Source organism: Cynocephalus volans, chromosome 4, assembly GCF_027409185.1.
Source record: "Cynocephalus volans isolate mCynVol1 chromosome 4, mCynVol1.pri, whole genome shotgun sequence".
Classification (NCBI taxonomy): Eukaryota; Metazoa; Chordata; class Mammalia; order Dermoptera; family Cynocephalidae; genus Cynocephalus; species Cynocephalus volans.
Genome location: NC_084463.1, coordinates 103,371,584 through 103,393,994, shown reverse-complemented (window position 1 = coordinate 103,393,994; position 22,411 = coordinate 103,371,584). Strand labels below are relative to the sequence as shown.

At 38.6% G+C, this 22,411-nt stretch overlaps 1 protein-coding gene across 1 annotated transcript; it reads right to left on the bottom strand.

Moving 5' to 3' along the window:
• Window positions 1-4,048: 4,048 nt before the first annotated feature.
• Window positions 4,049-5,074, bottom strand: LOC134376296 (olfactory receptor 52I1-like). The gene has a single exon (XM_063094890.1). The coding sequence runs from the start codon at window positions 5,045-5,047 to the stop codon at window positions 4,049-4,051; it is 999 nt and encodes a 332-aa protein (XP_062950960.1). The 5' UTR covers window positions 5,048-5,074.
• Window positions 5,075-22,411: the final 17,337 nt, after the last annotated feature.

Here is a 22,411-nt window from a genome sequence, read left to right as displayed (position 1 = left end):
AGGGCCTCTCCTGAATGTCTGGAGCCCTTTAGACAGAAAGGTGCCCATGCTGATAGCAAACTGGGCCACCGTAGTATATCATGAATCTTATTATACGTTTGTCTTTGGGTTAAATGGGGACTGTGACCTCAGTGTTGAGAATGAAAATGATAAAAAGAAATAAAGTAAAACAAGTGAGCAGAAAGGAAAGCTCATCCAGCAGCTGGCTGGTCTAAACTCTGGATCTTTTGACATCACCAAGGGAATCTTCATGGTTCGGATTACTACAGAATATTCTCCCTGACTTTCTCTTCTCTAAATCTATGACAGAAGGAGGAATAGGGGAGGAAGGTGTGAGGAAAGAGAACAGGAGGCATGAAAAGCCAGTTTGGGAGCCACATATTATAACAAAAGGGATCTAAGACAATATATGTGGATATTGACCTTAGAGTGATTGTTGTGTTTGGGAGGAAAAGTTATACAAAAATAATTCACTACAAGTTTTAAGAGTGATATGAGAGTGATTGTGGCTGGAAACAGCAAGGCAAGCATGTAAGAATTACTGGCTCTGCTCATTGCAAGGGGCTGCAATATGTACGACATTACATGTTACCACCATGATGCTATGCATGACATTACATGTCACCATTACATGTTGCCACCATGATACATGTCATCATGATCAGATTTTTCTCTGATGTAGTTTAAGCTTGAAGGTAGTGATTGTTGGGTTAGGATTGGACAGCAAAATAGATACTAGTTTAGGTAAAGGCAGAAGCAAAGTAGCTTCCAATTGGCTTTAATAAGGAATATTAAAAATTGTCATTCTCCTTTAATTGTATTGGCTGTTCACATATGAAGGAGGTAAAACATTCCAAAATAGAGAAATAAACTCATTCTGCCCATGTTGCTTCCAAATTACTGTTTGAGAATTAAAGAATGGGAGTCGTTTTCATCAGCTGCTTGGAGGGGAATGAATTGGTGAGTCACAGGTCCTGGCAAAGGGTTGAGCTGACGTGCATTAGAGAGACTGTGTGTCTGCATGTGGGGACTCCCTGGGAGTAGATTGAGAAATAGGTCCTTAGGAAGCACTTCCAGTTATGTCTGTGGACATGTAGCACAAGAGGGTAGGGGACAAATCAATGTTGTTCTTTTACAATGGTCTTATTAGGACAACTCTTGGAAGTTTCCTAGAAAATGACAATTATTAGATGATAAATTCATTCAAACCTAGAATGAATTAAGGAATGAAATGGCCTCATCTGTAATGTACTGTATTTTGTTTGTTTGTTGTTTATTACATTTATAAGCTGATTTGGGTGCTATGATTACTCGTTAGAAGAATTACAAGGTTAAACAGTGTCACATTATTTCTTTCACACTGTCTTATTTTTAAGACCAGGCAAGAAGATTGAAGTCCTTAAGTACATGAAAGCCTTTCCTGTAGGGTAGTTGCTTACAATTCCCTTCTAAGAACCACATGAAGACAGGGATCTTCTTTGCCTGGTTCACCATTGTAGCCCCTGTCTAGTTCTGTGTATGTGTGTTAAATATTTTAAGTGAGGGAATGTTCATTCATATGCCTACAGTCAAAACAAAAATAAGTTCTTCCTGCCTCAAAGGGGCAAGAAAAACAGGATGATAATTGTACTCCTGTTCAAAAACTGATTTAGTGGGTTATTATGTTTTTACTGTGACTTTCAGAAGTGGTCCAGAAAGGGAGGAGACAGGTAGCCACACTGAGGGTAGAGTGTCTGCATTGCTCCTTGTAATGCCTAGTGCAGCCAACGTGGCATGCTCATTCACTGTGAGGCAGGAACAAGCTTGGCCCAGCCGTGTTTTACTAGCCGAGAAACTGAGGGATGCAATACCTGAGCCTTGAGGGGGAAGGCTGCTAAAAGTGTAAAATGCTTGAGTCCTGCAAAAGGAGGAGACAGAGGGGCAAATCCTTGGGTTAAAAACTCCCCACAGAGAATCCTATTTCCTTTTTCAAGCAAAATTGGTTGTAATCTCTTAAAATCCAAACATTGAGGGCCTTCTGTGGGTCCCAGGCACTATTTAAATGAGCACACATTGCTTCATGTGATAGGACGGGGGCCGTGTCTGAATGTATTGTGAGAAGCACAGGATTTTCTGTTTGGGGGTAGCTGTGATAAGGAACCAGTATACTTTGAGAAGTATGTGGTTGAATAAATATTTCAGTACCAACAGTGGGTCCCAGCCAGTTTCAGGGAATACCAACAAGAATTAAACATATAGCTTGTGGGGCAGGCTTTCCCAATGGAAATGCCTGAAAAGAAATTTGTTTTGGGTGGAGGCAGGACTGTACCTTTGTTGATTTACATCAAATTCTTTAAAACATCAAATTCTTTAAGGCATCTAATATTCTTCAATTTAATGGACATGGTTGTTTATGAAGAAAGAACCATGTGACTTTTAAAATGAAAATTTTATCAAATATGTTTAACCACCTTATGATCATGGTTCTTTTTGGGGGGAGGGGTTGCAAGGGAAAGAGTTTCTTTTTACTGTTCTTTGGGAGCTTGGTGCATCATAGATTTTTAAGCGGCTGATTCCTACTCTGCTGGTATTCAGAAATAGAATACATTCTTGGTAGGTAAACTAGTCCAATATTAGCAAAAGGTATGAATGCTAAGTTGTTAAGCAGTAGGTCTATTTGAAAGAGTCATCCATCACATAAGTACTGATTTACACAGAACCACAGTTTCAACAGTGCCTAGAACTACCCTTTAAAGTTATGGAATTAGAAATGTATTGAGTATAACTTTAAGTACATACAGTAATTAAATGTTGTGTTGTGTGCTTTCCATTCATTATTTCAATACTCTATAAACTAACATTGTTTTCCCTATCAGTAGAAAGGAAATATTAAGGCTCAGGTATAATAATCTGCTGTCAACACGGTTTTTCTTTGTACACTATTAAGAAATTGTCTTTTAATTAAGATTTTTAAATGTACCAGAGTGAAATATATGGATCTCTTACATATGAGTCTTTTTGTTTTACCATATACCAGTTACTCAGTTTAAGACTTTCTGAAAGAGAAAAATAAAACAAAAACCGTGTAAGTATTCAGTGACCTGGAGAAGGGTAATGACATTTTGACTTCTTCATCTGTATTGTTCTCTACTAACATATTCATCCTGAGCATACCTCCTGAGAGATTCCCACAAGAGGAAAGACCTGTGTTATGTTTGATGCCTTTCTTCTGCATTTTACCATTTGAGTTACAAAGAGCAGGACTAGGGAGAAACAAGAAAGATGTCCGAAACCAAACTCATATTGACTTAGCTTTTGTGGCTTGAAAACAAAAAGCTGATAATTATTAGTACACTAACTCTGACTAGCTTAACAGTAGGGGATAAATTAAGGGGATATAGAGGTATCTTATGGAACTTAATAATGGATGTATTTGGGTGTCCAAAGCGAATTGGAACCAGAGAACGAGACTCATTCTCTTCATCCAATATTGCCAATTGGCTTCTCTTGCTATGGACTAAATTTCTCTAAATTCATTTTTTGAAAAATGGCTACCATCACTGATCCCAAGTTTAAATCTTCTCAGATAAACTGGAATTCATTGTGTCTGGTCTCTGTGTGAATATATGACCCAAGCTGAGTGGATTCATCAATGGACCAGAGGGTAGGATCATATACTAACAGCTTCTTCTATATAATCAAATGAGGGAAGGAACAATTCCGATAAAAATCAGCCAGAGGTGTTTGTATGTTGGTGGGTACCAAACAGTTGGTTTCTTCAGCAGAGAGACTGGTAGGATACTAGATTAGAAATATGGGTCAGAAGCAAAGGAGAGAAAAATCACAAATACATATTCTCTGCCAAAACTTATCTCTGATTCAGAAATTACTTTATTGAAACCATTAAAATGTGGTCAGAAAATAAGAATCATTTCATTCACATTCTTGCTAGAAATTGAAAAGTTATGCATGGATACAATGTATGGCTTCATCTTAGAATTACTACAGCACCGTGTAAAACAGTCCAGCTCCACAACTCTCTAAAGTATCTTTAAGTTGGATGGAATGCTCAAGGTCTGAACAGATTTTGTGTTCTTGAATCCCAATAGGAGTAGTCAAAGAGGCAACGCATTATCAAACTCCACATTCTCTCCCGCATTTGTTTGGTCCTCATGCCATAGATGATGGGGTTTAGGGTGGGTGGGATGACCAGGTACAAGTCAGCTAACAGCACTTGGGTGTGCAGGGGCACTACATCCTGCCCTACCCAGGCTACATAGATCGATCCCATCCCAGGTAGATAGTACAGAGCCATAACCCCCACGTGGGAGCCACAGGTGCTTAATGCTTTCAACTGAGCATTTCTTGAAGAGAGAGCAAATACTGCCCTGAGAATCAAGATATAGGAGGCAGCAATGAAGGCCACATCAGAGCCCACAATAATGAAGGAACAAATCAGACTGTAGAGACTGCTAGGCTTGGGGTCGGCACATGCTAACTTGGCCACAGCTATGTGCTCACAGTAGGAATGCGGGACCACATGGGAGCCACAGAAAGGCAGATGACTCAGCATCCAACTCAGTGGAGTCATGAATATGACAGCTCTGATGGCAATGGTCACACACATTCCCAGCATCACTTGAGGTGTCAGAATTCTCTTGTAGTGTAGGGGCTTGCAGATGGCTACATAGCGGTCAAAAGCCATGGCCAGCAGCAGCCCTGTCTCCACAGCTGTGGCTGCATGGACAAAATACATCTGAGTGAAACACCCATTAAAACTGATGGAGCTGCCTCCTGAGCAGAAGGTGCTCACCATCTTGGGTACCACAGAGGAGGCCATAACAATGTCCTCAACAGCCAGAACACACAGGAAGCAATACACGGGCTCTTGCAGAGTGGAATCCACCCAAATTACAGTCACAATGAGGGTGTTTCCTAACAGGGCTACGGTGTACATGGCACTCAGTAAGATAGCCAGCCAAGGATGTGAAGATTGCAAACCTGGAATACCCACAAGGAAGAAGGTGGCAGGGTGTTCCATTGTGTGGTTGTAGGGTGGCCCCAGCATCACAGGTGAGACTGCTTTCCTGTTAATGCATAAAGTGATGTAAGAAAAGGATTCCTCTTGTAAGATTTGCTCCTTTCTGTGGTGTTGGGAAAGCCTGGGGACATTCTCAGCACGGTGGTATTCTCAGGATCAGAAAATTTGCATCTGATAGTTATCCTGTCTACCCTCCTTCCTTCTCAAAATTCTTTGCCATATTAGTTTCTATTTATCATTCAAGGATCTATTCATGGGTTACCACCTTTGTGAAGTCTTCTCTTCTCTCTCCTCTCCCACATTTCATGCCCAGACTATGTTAAGTACCTTTCTTGAGAGGTTTCTAGGAATGTCCCATACTGACTTGTGAGAAACTAAATTGACAATTCCAGTACTCTACCCATGACTTCAGCGTATGCACTAAAATGCGTGTCTCTTAAGTGTATGATCCACATCTGTGGTGCACAAGTACACTAAAAGAAGGTATGTATACTCTTTATTGTAAACAAGGGCTGGCTGGTTAGCTCAGTTGGTTAAAGTACAGTGTTGGTAACATCAAGGATTTGGATCCCTGTACTAGCCAGCCACAAAGAAACAAGCAAACAACAAAAAAAGTATGTATATATGGTAAACAGTTAACACAGAATGAATGATATTCAGAGGAAAGGATTTGCCTATTATCTCTGTATGCATAGTTACTAATACTTAATAATTGTTGAATGAAACAAGGAATTTCTTGAAGTCAAACATGTCACATATTGTATCTTCAGTACAGTGCCTAAACAAAGCATGAATGTAAGCAACCTTGTGATTGAAGAAATATATTAATGCGTTTGGGAAAATAAGGTCATTAGAGAACAAAATTATCAATTTTTATAGGTGATGATATGCTGTCTGGAAATATTTATAGTCTCTACCTTCTCTAAGTTTCAGCTTAGATTTCCTATTGAGCTAGGTTCAATTAATACATTAAATAATTACAAATAATACTTTGGGTCATCTTATAGATGACTTCTACCCCAGTAAGTTGTTATGATTCTTCAAAATAGCTGATTTCCTATTCATGATAAACTACCAAGACATTCCCCACAACAAAGAAGTACTTAGTGTGTACCACCACTTTGTTGAAAAGTGTAGTATTCATAATCTGAGTGTATTTCTCCATTTGTGAAACAAGAAAAATCCAATCCATACAAGACAGTTGGTATAATTTAAATGAGGTTAAATATTTTATCAAAGATCACATAGCGAGTATGTGGTAAATTTGAGATTCAAGTTCAGGCCTTTACAGCTGTGACCCCCAGGTATCCATCCAGCACAAGATTAAATAGTTGACAAAGCAACTATTTATACTAACAACAGCAAAAATATGTTAGGGGCTTTACTCAGCAAGATTCAACGAGACAAAGAAAGCTAGGGCTCTACCCAGTCAGGAACTGAGCTCCAACACCTGCCAATTTCTGTTTATTGCTGCATTCACCCTCCATATGCCTTATCCAGGTTTTACATATCATATAATGTGTAATAATCTGGGTAAACCTGAACATGAGGGGTCAGCACTAACTACCATTCCAGCCCTGTGTGATATTCCTTTACTTACTTTCCCCTCTGGCTGGTTTCCTTAATTCCTTATGGAGTTTGGACATGTGCACCTTTCCCAGCCATCTGAGAACGCTCCCTGTTGTGGGCCCTTCTTCCTCTGGGGTACCACTCCACCTTAGGAGACTGGTTGAACTGTGTCAAGGAAACTCTGCTTTCTCTTTCCTTAGAATACTGCATAAAAATTCTGCATACTTTTATGTATCCCACTCAAAATGTGGCTTTGGTCCTACATCATCTAGAGGCAGAATAGCAGTGTGGGTAAAGGCATTGGTTCTCCCTAGACTGAAAAGCCTGCTCTCTCACATCCTAGCCATTTTGCCTTGTTCAAATTATAAAAGTTCATTGATAACATGGACATAACAGTCCTGACTATAATGGTGATGTTTTGATTTTCAAATGAAAAGCTATGTAAAAGTGCTTAACACAATGCTTGGTACATAGTGCTCAATAAAATGTAGGTAATAAAAATGAGACTATTTTCCCTGCTTAATGCAGTAGTTCTGTATTGCTGCAAATACCATACTTAAATGGGTAAGTGAGAGTTGGAGGCTAAGTGAAAAGAAAAAAAAAAAAAAAGCAGCTTGACCTGCATTGCTGAAGCTTTTCTCTTGTCCTCTGATTATACGCCACTGAAGATGTCCTACCCAGTGGCCATACACAGCAAGGTTCTTCCAATCCAGTTCTCAAGTTTAGGGTTTTGGTTTGTTTGCTTGCTTTTTTAGTTTCTTCATCACTTCGGTGAAAAGGTCTCCCTTACATTTGCCTACAACCCCATCTCTAATAAGAAAGCCTAGGATTGGTTAACACCTCTTTCACCATATAACAACTCTTGTCAAATTGAAATCAAATTAAGGATGGAGTGGAAGTGTGTATGACAAATATCTTTTATCCAGGCTACAGTACCACTTCATGTATTTTTCATGTTCTTATCACATCATTTTACTTCCTAAGAACATGGACATGTAGCTTAGTCCCAGACCTGGACTCAAGATCTCAAGTGCGGACCAGACCGTATTAATTCCAAATGATTTCATTTCTCAAACCCTCATTGCCCTAATATTGCGTCTGTCAGGGCCTCATCCTGGTGAGTCACCACATCAATTGCGTGACTTGCGCGGACGTAACTGTTGTATATAACCTGAGAACTGTTACTTAAGTGTCCAGGCAGTCTTAAATGAAGGGTTCTTATTTACCAGGCCTCAAGATTAGCCTGTCTTTAGCTCTCACTTCCTGCCTCCACTCTATAGAGGGCTTCCAGGCTGAGAAGTTGCCATATCTTGAACCTTAGATACTGTCTCTACCCACTCCTCTTTAATTTCTCATCAGAGGCCTGGCCCCCATGAATAATTGGATGGATCCGATTGATGGAAATCTGTGTTCAGGATGCCATCTACTGCAGATGCCACAACTCAGTGTTGAGCTCACTGCTTAAAGAGCTGCAGAAAAGCCTGAGGATCCAGAATGCCTGCTCCCCACTCACCACTGGTCCAGGATCTTCCTCTTGGCTGCCCTGGATCAATCACCTGCCTTCTGAGGGCAGCCTCCACTGCTGCCCTGCCCCATCTGTCCCCGCCCCAGCCCTGGTAGCTTCTGACTGAGCGTAGCTTAGATGACCTTGAGAGTGTTGGTGGTTTGTTTTTTGTTTTTTGTTTTTTTCTTTATTTACTTTTCTCATTAGCATTATTGGAGATTCACATATGTTATTAGTCTTTTAAAACAACAGGACATTCTGATGGTCGGCTATTTCTTTTTTTTTAATTTTTATTTCACTCAGCCTATTGCTAGTGAAAATATTCTTGCTAATATCAACAGCCATTGCTATCGAGGATCTGTTGCCAGTCCAGTGATTTCTTTTCATTCTCTGTTTTACTTGACCTCTCCAAAATATTTAACATTACTGCCTGCTCCCTCATTTATTGGTTAATTTTTTGATTGACATGTAACATATATTCTATAAAATACATAAATGTCAGCTGTACAGCTTGATTAACTTTTATAATGGCAACACATGAATACACCCCACGTAGCTACTACCCAGATCAAGATACAGACCCAAATGCTTCCTGGTTGTTGAGGTGCACCGTTTTCAGAAAGCTCTGCCCAAGTTCTCCTGAAATTCATTTCCAACTCTGCTCCTGCCTCTGCCTTCAACCCTACAGAGACATTCACATGAAGACCTGGAGGGTCAATCATTAAAAAGTAGCTTAGACTAGTCACTTAACCTCAGTCAGCTAATAATATGGACATGTGAGGATTTTTCATTCCTATTTAAAGATGAGGAATACAAAATTCAAATTAAAATTATGTTAAGTTAAAATCACTAATTCATAACTCATTTGAATGGAGCCTTTCTGTTTATGACAACCCGGTGCCCCTGCCTGAGTGCCGCCCCTCTCTAACTGAACATGTTCCCAATCAGCCTGACATCTTGACTTTTTTCTTTTTTCTTTTCTTATAACTCCCCTTGGTCCCTGAAAAGTTTCTCCACCGTCCCAGTGTTGGACTTACCCCTTCTACTCTCGGCTTTGCACCAAAGTAGTCATGTATTTTCATTCCCTCTCCCACTTGCCTCATCCTCCCATCATTTCCAAGAAAGGTCTTGGTATCAGCAGTACCCACCAGACCTGGCCAGATTTTCATAGTAGGATGGGGGGTTTATATCCTCCTTTCTGAGGTGACCCTGGTTTTGAAACTGCATGAGCCCAATCTCCAATCCCCAAGTAGTTACCCACGTAGTTATGTGGTGTTTTCTCTATTCAGCTTTCTGTGATGGGTCTCTGCCTGCTGGTCCACACTTCTTTAACTCAAAAGGAGAGATTCATAAAAGGCCCTTATGGTGAAGGGTAGAAGGTGCAGGAAGAAGGACAAAAGATCAAAGGTGACCAATGTAGAGTCATGGTGAGGACTATCCTCCTTTCCAAAGCCCTCCCACTGGGAGCCCTTTCTCCCCTTTAGACACTCTGTCATCCTGCCTTTTCCCTGGATACCCAGCCTTCCCTTGGCTTTTGCCCAGCAGCCAAACACTGTATCTCCTCCAGAGACTGGCTTCCTTTGTGCTCTGGCCCCTGAGGCTTTCCAGATTGCAGAAAGAGGAAGCTCCTTAGTGTATGACGAGTCTTTGTTTCATCAACTCCACAGAGGATACTTAAAAGTTAGACTGAGAATGTAGAGTGCATCCTGAAAGGAAAACAAAAGGCCCAGGATTGGTGAGATTTGTGAAAACCTGCTATGTTCCAGGAACCCTAATAAATGCTTTTAAAGATTCTCTCATTCAATTTTCACAACCTTTGAAGAAGTTGCTATCATTACATCTACATTTTATAGATGAAAATAAGGTACTTAGATGGTCACAAAGGTGGTAAGCCAGGGAGTCAGGATTTGAACTCTAACAATCACAATCCATTGCACTTTGTTGTACAACTATTCACACTGACAGTGCTCTCAATCTCTCAGAGTCCACTTCATTGTTTCTCAGTTCTGCCTGGGGACTCATGGTGCTTCACTGGTTAAATATTTCTCATTACACAGTGTTATAAAGTATCATTTGAACAAAGAAGGGAAATAAGATGTAAGGGATAAAACTGGGGGAAGAACCACAAAGCACAAAGGTATAAAAAGACAAAATATCCTCCAAAAAGAGAATAAACCAGAGAAGGTAAAGTGCAGGGTACTTGAAAGAGAATGAAAACGAAAGAGTCTAGAGGGGTGCTTGGGACCATGTGTTAAAAGTCATGACTTCTGCCTGGGCATTATGATGAGACAGGAATAGAGTTGAGAGAAAAGAGCCAGCAATAACAACATATAAAGATTTTTTTTTATTTGTTAATGGCCAAAAAAAATTTTTAGTATGAAAATATAAAAAAATCAGGAGATAATGCTGCATGCTCCAGTTCCCCAAATCCTTAGCAGAGAAAGAGTTATTCCTGATGCTAATGGTGAGTGGCCTTCCATTGTCTTTTTCCTGGAGGTAGCAGGTAGGAATGGCCTGTGTGCCTTCCTCCAGACCTAGCACACTGCTGATGACCTGCTGGATTTAAGTTCAAGTTACTAGGCTTAGGATCTATTTAAAGACCCATGTGTCAAGCCTGCAGGAGGACTAGTCCCACCAACAGCCATGCTTAAAATTTTCGACTCTAAAACCTATGGGTCTCTGTTTCCCATAGGATAATTCAGAGAACAGGCCAGAACATAAATATAAACAAAATGGAATAGTGCTAGGAAAAATGAGCAATCAATTGCAGAATGCAACTAGGATACTGCTTTAAAAGCCCCAGCATGAGACAGGGCAGCTGAACTGTTACAGTGCCAATGGGGACAGTTGGACAACTGTCTCCTAAGACTCAACCTGGCTCCTACTGAAGCATTAAGAACAGTGGTGGATCCTCACAAAGAGAAGGTGGCCTTAATCTCACTTTACCATAACCACTCACACGGCAGAAGAGTTCCAAGAGGAAGAAGTACTTCAAAGAGGACAAAGACTCAAGATAATATAATAATGATACAGAGGAAGGGTATTCCATGTGGAAGAAAAAGCTTTCAACAGCTTTGATTCTCCATTTTTTGTTATTATTTCCTCATAATCCTTGTCCTTAGAACTTCATAGTGTGCATAACATGGAAGAATCCCTGGAATTACATGAAACTAATCATTGGACAAACCTGCCGTAGCCTGTAAAGGAATAGAAAATTCAGAAAAAATAATTAAGAGGTGTGTATTTCAAAAATTGTGCAGGAATGTTTGACTATGTGTTTACTCAGTTTTGCCTTCTTGTGGTCAATATATTAAGGCTAAAGAAAACTGAGAAATATTGACCTAATGTTTTAAGCGTCAGGGAAAGTTCAAGTCCATTTCCTTCCCTCTCTCTTTTCATTTCTCTACACTGTACTCTACCCCCAACATAGGGGAGGCATTTAGAAATATATCAAAGAAATGTCCTCAGGAACACACATGATCCAAGTTTACTAACTTACTATTCACACTACCTGAAGTAGGGCCTCCAGTTCCTGAATATCCCCCACCCCAAATATTACTATGATTCCCCAGGACACACCTGTAGTAGGGACCCCAGATGGCACCCAGTGTGTATTATGTTCATGTCCATGTGTAACTCCTCCACTTGAGTGTGGCATGGACCTAATGCCTCACTTCTCGTGAACAGAATGCTGTAAAAGTGATGGGATTTCACTGTGGAGATTAAGTTACAAACAGACTATGCTTTCCATCTTGCTCTCTCTGTCTCCCTGTCTTTCTCACTCTTTCTGAGGTAAGGCAGCTGCCATGTTATGAGCTGCTCTGTAGAGATGTTGACATGGTAAGGAAATTAGGTCTCTGACCAATTTTCAGCAAGGACCTAAGTCCTAACAACAGCAACATGAGTGAACTTGGAAGCAGATCCTCCTCCAGTTGGATCTTTAGATGACTGCAGCCCTGGCCAACACTTTGACTGCAACCTACAAGAGACCCTGAAACAAAGACACCCAGTTAAGCCACACCTGGAGTCCTGACCCACAGAAACTATGAGATGATAATTTTGTGTTGTTTTAAACTGCTAAATTTGGAGGTACTTTGTTGCACTGCAAAACATTATAATCCAGTAGCTAACCACATGAATATTGTTTCACTTTTATGACAAGAGATTAGAGGTCAATGCTGCCACCACTGACCACTATTTTTCTATTGAGGGAAGTTACCTGATTGTGACTATCCTAGACCCTCTGGGTCTTTAAACTGCATGGCGACCTGTGAGAAAGATGACTCTCTTTCTCGACTGATAGATGGCTCTCTTTCCCCAATGAAAATAGAGAGACGGATCTCAAGGAAATGTTGCTTATGCCATGGTATGTCAGAGTTAACTTACAACCCTTTGTGCCTAAGGCCCTTATGTATACCCAGAGCAATGGACAGAGGACAGATGTAATTAAAAGCCTCCAGACTGAGCACCTAGCCCACCTCTCACATTCAACATGCCTTGTTCCTGCCCCTCTTAGGAGACATTGTCTGGAAGCTCTTCAGCAACACTCTGCAAGCAGCAAGCAGACCACTTTTGTGCTATCTGACCATTTCCCCCATATGCCCAGCACTATGTGGAAGACAGTTATAATGTGTAAAATTGAGAAGAGATTAATAGAGTATTCAAAGAACTGGAAAGTTATAACTAAGAAAGTAAATAGAAAATAGAAACAGAAAAATTGTATTATTCTAATAGAAAATAGAGCAAGTTACACAAAGAGTAGCTTTAATGGCTATAAAGTGTGTGTCAAGATGCTCAAATTCACTAATAATGAGAAAAATACAAAGATAATATTAGTCCTTCAGTGTGGCGAAGATAGAAAGCCAGATAACACCATGGATTAGTGAGGATATGAGGATATGAGAATACTGATGCACAAATTCAGAAGTGTATTCACACATCCCAGGGGAAGACTTCAATGATGGATGGAGCTGGTAGTTAATACCCCAGCTTGCTCAGCCCTCCTGTGGAACATCTCTAAGGTGTGTCCTATACAGTCTCTCAAAGGTCTCCAGCAGGATTGACCCCCTCCCTGCCCCGGTTAGCCACAGTTAAATCTATTCCTTATATTAACCCTGTATCGATATTCTTCCTTTCCATATATTATGCTCTACTATCCTACCAGTGCTACCTAGGATGATTTCTCAGAGAAACTACTTGTATTCCAATCGTTGACTCAGGGTCTGATGCTGAGAAAATATTATCTAAGGTAGTGTTATTCTTGCCTTGTTCCTAATCTTAATGGGAATGTTTTACTGTTTCTCCATTCAGTAAGATGCTGGCTTTAGGAATGAAGTTTACACATCAATTATAAATGATTTTTATTTTTTGGAGCATTTAATGAGCAATAGATGCCAAAGGACATTTTAAAACATCTCTGGGGAGGGTATATTTTGTTTTTCTTTAGATCTATTAATATGGTGAGTTATATTAAAGGATTTTCTCATTTTGATCCACATTTACATTCATGGAATAAATTCCACTTGGTCATGACGTATTATTTTCTTAGGGCAGTTGGATTCTGTTTCCCTATATTTTATTTAGAATTATTGGTTCTGTACTTGTAAAGATATTAGTCTTTAGTCTTTCTTTTTTGCAAAATCTTTACCAGGTTCCACAATCAGTGTCATAGTTGATTTGTAGAGGAAAAAAGATGGTGTTTTTGTTCTTTCTCTGTGATTATTCTCTTTTTTTTTAATATTACTCTCCTATTAATTCATCTGATCCTAGTGGTTTTTGTGTGAGTAGTTATTATTCAGATTTACTTCTTTAGTACAAATTTGTGTGCTTGTGTTTTCTACCTCTACTGAGGTCAATTTTGATAAAATGTCTTGTACCAATTTCACCCACAGTTTCTCACGTATTTGCATAGAGTTATGTAAAGTAATCTCTAATCATTTTTATTTTACTTAATAGGTTTCAGTTGATATTTCCATCGTCATTTTATACTTTGTATACTGTGCTTTTTTCCCCTTGATTAGCATTTTCTCTGCTGTGTTGTCAAAGAACAAGAATTTTTACTTATTAGACATTTTTAAACTTAAGACCTTATGTATACACTAATCTTTTTTTTAAGATAATTTATTGTACATATATGTGGGGTACAAAGTTGACTTTCAGTGATTGTATACAATGTGTGATAGTCAGATCAGGATAGTTAGCTTATTCATCATTATGATATATAATCATTCTTTGTGTCCATTAACCAATTTCTAATTAACCCCCCTCTCTCTCCCCCTCCTTTCCCCTTTTCTACCTCTAGTAACCACAGTTCTTTTCTCTCCTTCTGAAAGTTCAATGTATTATTGTGATTGTTGTTTCTTTCTTTCTCTCTCTCTGTCTCTCTTTATTGTTTATTTGTTTATGTATGGATTCAGCTCCCACTTATGAGTGAGGACATGTGGTGTTTCTTTCTGCACCTGGGTTGCTTTACTTACCATAATTTTCTCCAGGCTCATCCATGTTGCTGCAGATGGCAGAATTTCATTCTCTTTTATGGCTGAATAGTATTCCATTGTATCTTATTCTTTACTTTTTTGTTTTATTTTAGCTCATATTGCTTTTCTGTTTATAACATCTAAACTTAGAAATTCTATTTAGTTTTTGTTTTATCAATATAAGTATTTAAACATATAATTTTTCTCTGACTACTGCTTTTATTTCATTGTTTTTAGTATATACCTTTTTTTTTTTTTTTGAAATTTTTTTAATTGTGTGTTGGTTTTCTTTCTTATCCAAAATTTTTTAATAAATATTTTTAGGATTTCCAGGTGTATGAGTCATTATAAAGTCTTATTATTGACTTATTATATTGTACTTAAGACTATTTAATATTTGTGCTTAATAGAACTTATTAAAGTTTTCTTTGTTATATAATATATGGTCACTTTTTGTGCCTATACTAAAGAAAAAAAGAACTTAATAGGAGCTAAGGGCAGCCCCATCCATCCAGGAACAGACAAGAGAGCACACTTGGGGTCCTAGGCAGGAGCTGAGGACAGCATCCCCCACCCAGAAGCAGGCAAGAGAGCATGCTGAAAACATTACTTCTGCACGGGTGGACAACCACAGCCAGTGCCATAGCCATGGCTGCTGCAAAAGTGGCTCACCACCACAGCAGTGGCCACAGCCACTGTGCAGGAAGCCCACCAGACACCTGACTGTATTGACTCAAGGAGAGTCACCAGCAGAGACCAGAAAAAGAAGAGGATGTCTCTCCTTAAAGCCCACTCCAGAGTAATAGAAAAAGCTACTGCTCTACCAGATAACCAGACATCAACATGGAGATACTAGAAATACAAAAACTCAAGAAAATAGGACACTACAAAAGAGTACAGTTGATTCTCAAATACCAGACCCTACAGAGCAGGAAACCCTTGAAATGACTGAAAGGGAATTCTAAGCAACAATCTTAAGGAAGCTCATTGAGATTCAAGATGATGCAGTCAGACAACATAATGAAATGAAAAAAAATCCAGGATATGAAGGAGGAAATTTACAGAGAGATTAATACCTTAAAAAGAATGTAGCAGAACTCATGGAACTGAAAGATTCAGTCAATGAAATAAAAAACAAAACTGATAGCTTAAGTAGCAGGCTAGAACAAGCAGAAGAAAGAATTTTTGAAGATAGTCATTTTGAAATAACCCAGACAGAAAAAAAAAGGAAAAAAGAATTTTAAGAAAATGAAGTAAATCTAAGAGAGCTAGCAGACAACCTTAAGCACAAAAACATTCAAATTATGGGTGTTCCAGAAAGAGAGGATAAAGGAAAAGGCATGAAAAACCTATTCAACAAAATAATAATGGAAAACTTCTTAGGTATAGGGAAAGACAAACACCTTCAGATGCAGGAGGCTCTAAGATGCCTAAACAGATTCAACCCAAAAACATCCTGTCCAAGACACCTTATAGTCAAACTGGCAAAGCTCAAAGACAGAGAATCTTAAAAGCAGCAAGGGAAAAGTATCATGTCACCTATAAGGTAGCCCCTATCAAACTAACAGCAGATTTATCAACAGAATCTCTACAGGCCAGAAAAAAAATGGAATAATATATTCAAATGCGAAAAGAAAAAAACTGCCAGCCAAGAATACTATACCCAGCTATCCTTCAGAAATGAGGGAAAAATAGTGTATTTTCCAGACAAACAAAAACGGCAGGAATTCACCACCACATGACCAGCCCTATAAGAAATTCTCAAGGGAGTCCTGCATCTGGAATCCAAAAAATGATAATCACTACCATGAATACACAAGAAAGAACAAAACCAACTGGTAGAACAAAAACATAAATGAGAAACAGAAAGAATCTAAATCTTACCACCACAAAAAACCATAACAACAATGTAACAATGCCCCTGCTTCATTTCTGATTTCAGTTATTTTGGTCTTCTCTTTTTTTGGGGGGGGGGTCATTCTAAAGAAAGGTTTGCAAATTTTGCTGATCTTTTTAAAAAATCAACTTTTGGTTTTGTTGATTTTAAAATTTTTTTCTAATTTTTCTTGTGATTTCTTTCTCGTCCCATGAATTGTTTAAATGTGCATTATTTAATTTCCATGTATCTGGGTTTTTCTGAGATATCTTAGTGTTGTTAAATTCCAGTATAATTCTGTTGTGTTCAGATAGACATATTCTGTATGATTTCAACTTATGAATTGACCCTTTCATCATCATGAAGTATCATTTTTACTTTGGGTGATATTCTTACTTTCTGAAGTATAGTTTATGTGATATGCATATATTCACTTCAGCCTTCATATGCTTACTATTTGCATGACGTGTGTATTTTTAGCCACATTTACTTTCAACTTATTTGTATCTGTATATGTAAAGGACATATTTTGTACATTAAACAAAAGAACTTAAGCTCAGCCAATGAGAGGTAGCAAACAAATTTATAATTATATAACCAAGGATTTTCCACTGGGATAGATAAAACAAGGCAACTGTTTCATTGCAACCAATCAAATAACTTCTTTATTTTGTTTGTTTATCCCATAAACACCTGCCCCTGATGATAGGTCATCATAACATTAAACCTTTTCGGTATGGTGTTTCCCAGTCTATGAATGGCTTCTTACTTGAATAAACTCTTTAAAATTTTATTGTGCTTCAGATTTTTCTTTAACAATTAACAATACCTTTGCCAGCATGACTCAGACATTGACAGAAATGAAAGTTTATGACTGTTCTTTTAATGACAGATGGGAGGACACATACAACTGAATTAGGGAGGTAAATAATATAATAGAACAATCTGTGCGTTTTGCAGAAAACAATTAGTCATTGCACATGTTGGAGAATGGAATGTGAAAGCACTGACTGAATCACATAAGTCCAAGATAAGACAAAAGTATTCCTAAGTCAATCAAAAGTTGTTTTCATCTATCTATAAGGCACTGATACTCGGTTGAAAATAACTGGTCAGTGAATTAGCTTGAGCATGTCACACCTACATTCATGTGTTATCATTCCCTTGATTGTTTTATGAACTCAATGTTAAATCAAACTAAAATTTGGACTGAGAAAGCCTCCGTACTTGCACACTTAAGTACTTAAGTACAAACCACAACCCTAGTATGTAACCAAATTGAAAAGCTAATTTAGAAGTGTGCTTCTGTAGCAATAGGTGAGTCAGAGCCAATCACAGCAGCCGTACTTCAACCACACAAAGGCAGCCAACTGTTTAAACTGTGTTTAAATAAGACAAATGCCACGCTTTAACCAATCCAGCTATTTCTGCACCTCACTTTCCTTTTCTGTATGTCACTCCCCTTTTTCTGCAAAAAAAAAGATTTTTTCTAAAAATCTTAACCAACCACACCACAGCAGCTGAGTCCCTCTGAATCTGTTCTGACTCTAGGGCTGCCCGATTCATGTATCTTTTAGGGATTTTTTTCTCTGCTCAATTAAACCCTCTTAAATTTAAGTTGTCTAAAGTTTTTCTTTTAACATCAGGAATGTTACATTTCCTGATTTGAATGTCATGTTAAATGTCCCATGAACAAACAACAGGAAAAATTTTGACAACAGAGTCATTGGCCCCTTTCAAAATGGAACTGATCTGTCAGATCTTATCAATGACCATATCTTCTATGATATGTCAGGTGATGTGCTGAATCATAAAAAGACCAAAAAAAAATTTTTTTTAAATGTTCCCCTTAGCTCTTAGGTATTTTGATTTGACAACTGAAATATCAAGTACAGTAGTTTTCTTCATTTTATGAAGATCTTAATGAAACCACAAAGACTACAAATCAAAAGATCAGTACTTACTGAATCTATTTCAATTGTCTACCGTATGTATGACTATATATACACACATGTATACATATACATACATAAACACACACGTATGTATTCATTTAATGACCATAGAAGGGTTTCAGTTTCCAGTGATAGCCAGGATAGTGAGGCTGCTAAGAATTGACTTCCAGACTGAGTTCTTGACCTCTTCACCACTTGCCACACAAAGCAGGTTGACAAATCCTCTCTGAGATTTTGGAAAGTAATTCCTAACAACCTCTCATTTTATCCAGAAGATTTATTACCTTTTAACCAGATCATTTAATTACACTGTCTGAATGTCCTCATTTGTAAATTGAAGATCATATAAAATATATAACTTACCTCATTATTTTAAGAAATAAATGAGTTAGTACTACATGTACAAAGTTAATTATATTGCCTGGCACAAAGTTAAGTGCTTAATTAATATTTATCATTACGATCATTAATAAAAATAATACTAGTTTCAGGGAGAATACTCTATGTAGTTGTTGAAGTAAGATTTCAGCTGAGCTTAAGAAATTATCAAGGCTTTTCACACCCTTTCTACTCAAAGTATGGTCCTCAGACAAGTAGTGTAAGTTTCACCTCGGAGCTTGTTAAAAATGCAAAATTTGGTCTTTCACCTCAGACCCACTTAATTTTAACAAAACCTCCCAGGTGATTTGTATACATATTAACATTTGAGAAACACTATCATAAACCACTCCTTTTTTTAATTGAAACACAATTTATTGTACATATCTGTGGGGCACAGCATTGAATATCAATACCTATGTGCAATATGTGATGCTCAAATCTGGATAATTAGTATATTCAACATTATACAATGTAATCATTTTTTGTGGACTTTTACCAATTTCTTGCTAATCCCCTCTGCTGCGTGCATCTGGGATATGGTGTTAAGCCCTAGAATGAAACCAAAAAGGAGAATTTAGAGGCTGAGGTTATAGCTAATAAGGTGGCAAATAAGTCTATATTCAGTAACTCCAATGACTCCAACTTGGTTGGATCAGTTTTACAGTCTTTTTATAAATGAAAATCTGCCACTTAAAATGCCCTAAGACATGCATTGGACAGCTCAGGAAAGTATAGCATGAAAGGAAGAGGTTTTAGGCAACAAACGGATGGATTTTAGGCAACAGTGGAAATCTTTGACTGCCTGTAGGCATTGCAACCTCAACTCTATGTCGTTGGGAACTAGTGATTAAGTCTAGAATTCACCAGGCCAAAGCTTTGTTTAGATATGCCACCTAGGCGTAAAGGCAAGTGTCACACTTGTGTGTAGGTGTGTTCGTGAGTGCATACATGTATGCATGCAAGTAAGCAGATACACAATTCCCATTTCAATCATGCAGCCCTTTTAGCTTGAGCTAATTTTCACTAGAATTCTTATATTTTCCAAGGGAACAATTTCATTCTGTGCCATCAAAAGCCAGCAATACTACCATCTAGTGACAAAAGCCTGAAAGATTCCAGTTGCTTCTCTACACAAGTATCTCTTTATTATAGAAAATACACCAGAATTTTCAAAGCAACAGAATAATTCTCCTTAGAGTCAGGTCCCTTTAGTTCAGGGTTCAAATCAAGACACAAATTATTAAGGCCTTTGGCCTTCTGTCAGGATAATCTATTATTTCCAGCTATCTGCATGCATCCTTCTCTAAAGTTTCCGTTGTTAGAAAGTGAACCAATTAATAAAACACATCTTAAGTGTTTCATTTTATTGTCCAAATTTTCCTGTTTCCCATATTTTAGTTGTAATAGTTTTGTCTCTGTTTATTATTTCATGTATGAATGAAAAATAACCAAAATTGGGATGATGATTGTATTTTTGCTATGTCTGGTTACATAGTATTTTATTCATTTTTGCTTATTTTTTTACCTTAATTAAATTTTTTAATTACGCTCAATTTTATTGTATCTGTTTCATGATTTCTTAGCAATAAGGAAATATGATAGTAAGCATGAAAGCAACAATAAAAGAGCTCATTGTACAGTCAGGAAAAGTTTGAGGGTTTATTCCATTAACCCACCCACAAGTCCTTTCAGAAGACTAATCAGTTATGAACTTTCCCCAGTAGTAGACTGTGTAGCACCACACAGATCCCCCTACAGGGACGAAATATTCATTTACTCAGCTAGAGTGTCAGCTGCTGGGAGCTCACAGCTACATTTCTTTCCAGGAATTACCTTCAGACAAAGGGAACTGCACCACCCTAATGAAATGACTGTCCAATGATTGCGTCCAAAGACCTGTCTCCCTTGCCCAATTTAGGACAAGTACATAAAACCATCTCAACTCCAGAGTTGCTCATAGGATCTTCTAAGAATTCTGAAGAAACTGCATTGTAATTTTCCTTCTACCTCTGAAAAATCCCCTTTTCTTCACATCTGCTGGGATGTTTTCCCTGAGCATACTTCTTTATAAACTTTCTGCATGAACAGTCTGTTTCTGCCCAATTAAAGACAGTGGACAGCAGGATCAGCCACAGAAAGAACATTCTCAACTGTGATTACATGCTGGCAGGCTGGAAATGACCCCTCAGAAGGCTGTTGTCTATGTTGTCCTGGACACAATAGAGCAGACAGTCCTTGTCATGGTAGGTCATATGACTCTCTTCTCCTTCTTTTGCTAGATAAAAATGTACATTTGAGGGATAGGAAAAGTTCACTAAAATGTGACTAACAGTGGTTATGTTCTTTATTCTGAGTTGGTTCTACATGTGATCACAGCACTTAGGGTTTAAGTAGGAGAGTGTTGTAGGTAGCCAGTGATCCCTACCTCCTAGTATTCATGCCCTTGTGTAATTACGTCCCCTGAGGGTCAGCAGGACCTAGTAACTTGTTCTAACCAATAGAATGTGGAAAAAGCATTCAAATGTCACTTCCAAGATGAGGTTACAAAAAGACTGTGATTTCCATCTTTCTCACCCTTTCTTACTTTCTCTCTCTCAAAGCCCTAACTCCTGGGGAATCAAGCCAAACTTCCATGTTGTGGGAAGCCCTATGGAGATGGCCATGTGACAAGGAACTTATGTCTCCAGGGAACAACCAGGGAGGACCCAAGGCTGCCTCCAGCCATGAGTGAGCTGGGAGGTGGATAATCACATCAGCTGAGTCTTGATGTGACTGTAGCCCTGGATGACACCTTGATCGCAGCCTTCTGAAGGACCCTGATTAGAGGCATCCTGCTTAGCCATGTCCAGATTTCTGGCCCACAGAAACTGTGACATAATATGTCTTTGTTTTAAACAACTAAACTTAAATTTAAATGGGGTAATTTGTTGTGAACCCGTCGATAACTAATAATTGATACTTCCTAAAGTATATTATCCCCAATCTATAAACATGGTCTTTTCCAAATCAAGTACTATGTGTAGAGCCCCAAAAGGTAGTGAGAATTGCATGTTTGGAACGGTGTATAAATACATGGCTGAAGGGATAGTGTTGTGGGCTGAACGCACAGAGGAATCCCATACCGGCGTCAGTGTTACAGCTCTTTATTTTGTGTTGCAGCTCTTTGTTCAGTGTTAGAGTGCCCCTTTTGCTTATAAGCAAGGAGAGCACTGGGGAGCAAAGACTCCTAAACCAGTGTCTCCCAGAACAAAGGAAAGGACCACCTTATATAGCCTAAATTCCCACCCTTTTCCCACCCAAGTTCCCATTCAGGTCCTCTTATGTAAATAAGGAATGCAGTCCTGCTAATTTGGATTGGCTGATTATGGGACACAATCCACTAGTCACTTCTGGAGCCTAATTTGCATCCGGCCCTTGGGGGATGTGAGACTGCCTTTATCTCACAGAGGGCAGGTACAGGAAGCAAGCAAGCTAAGTCACAGAGGCCAGAGTCTGCAGTTAAGGCAGTCAAGCGTAGAGTTTCTAAAACAGTTTCTCAAGTGGAAAAGGGGAAAGGCTTAACAATTAGAAAAATAAATGCTGGTGAGGTTGCAGAGAAAAAGGAACTCTCATACATTGTTGGTGGGACTG

Excerpts from the sequence above, each read along its gene's own strand:
- LOC134376296 (XM_063094890.1), bottom strand. The coding sequence starts at position 5,047 with ATGCTGGGGCCACCCTACAACCACACAATGGAACACCCTGCCACCTTC.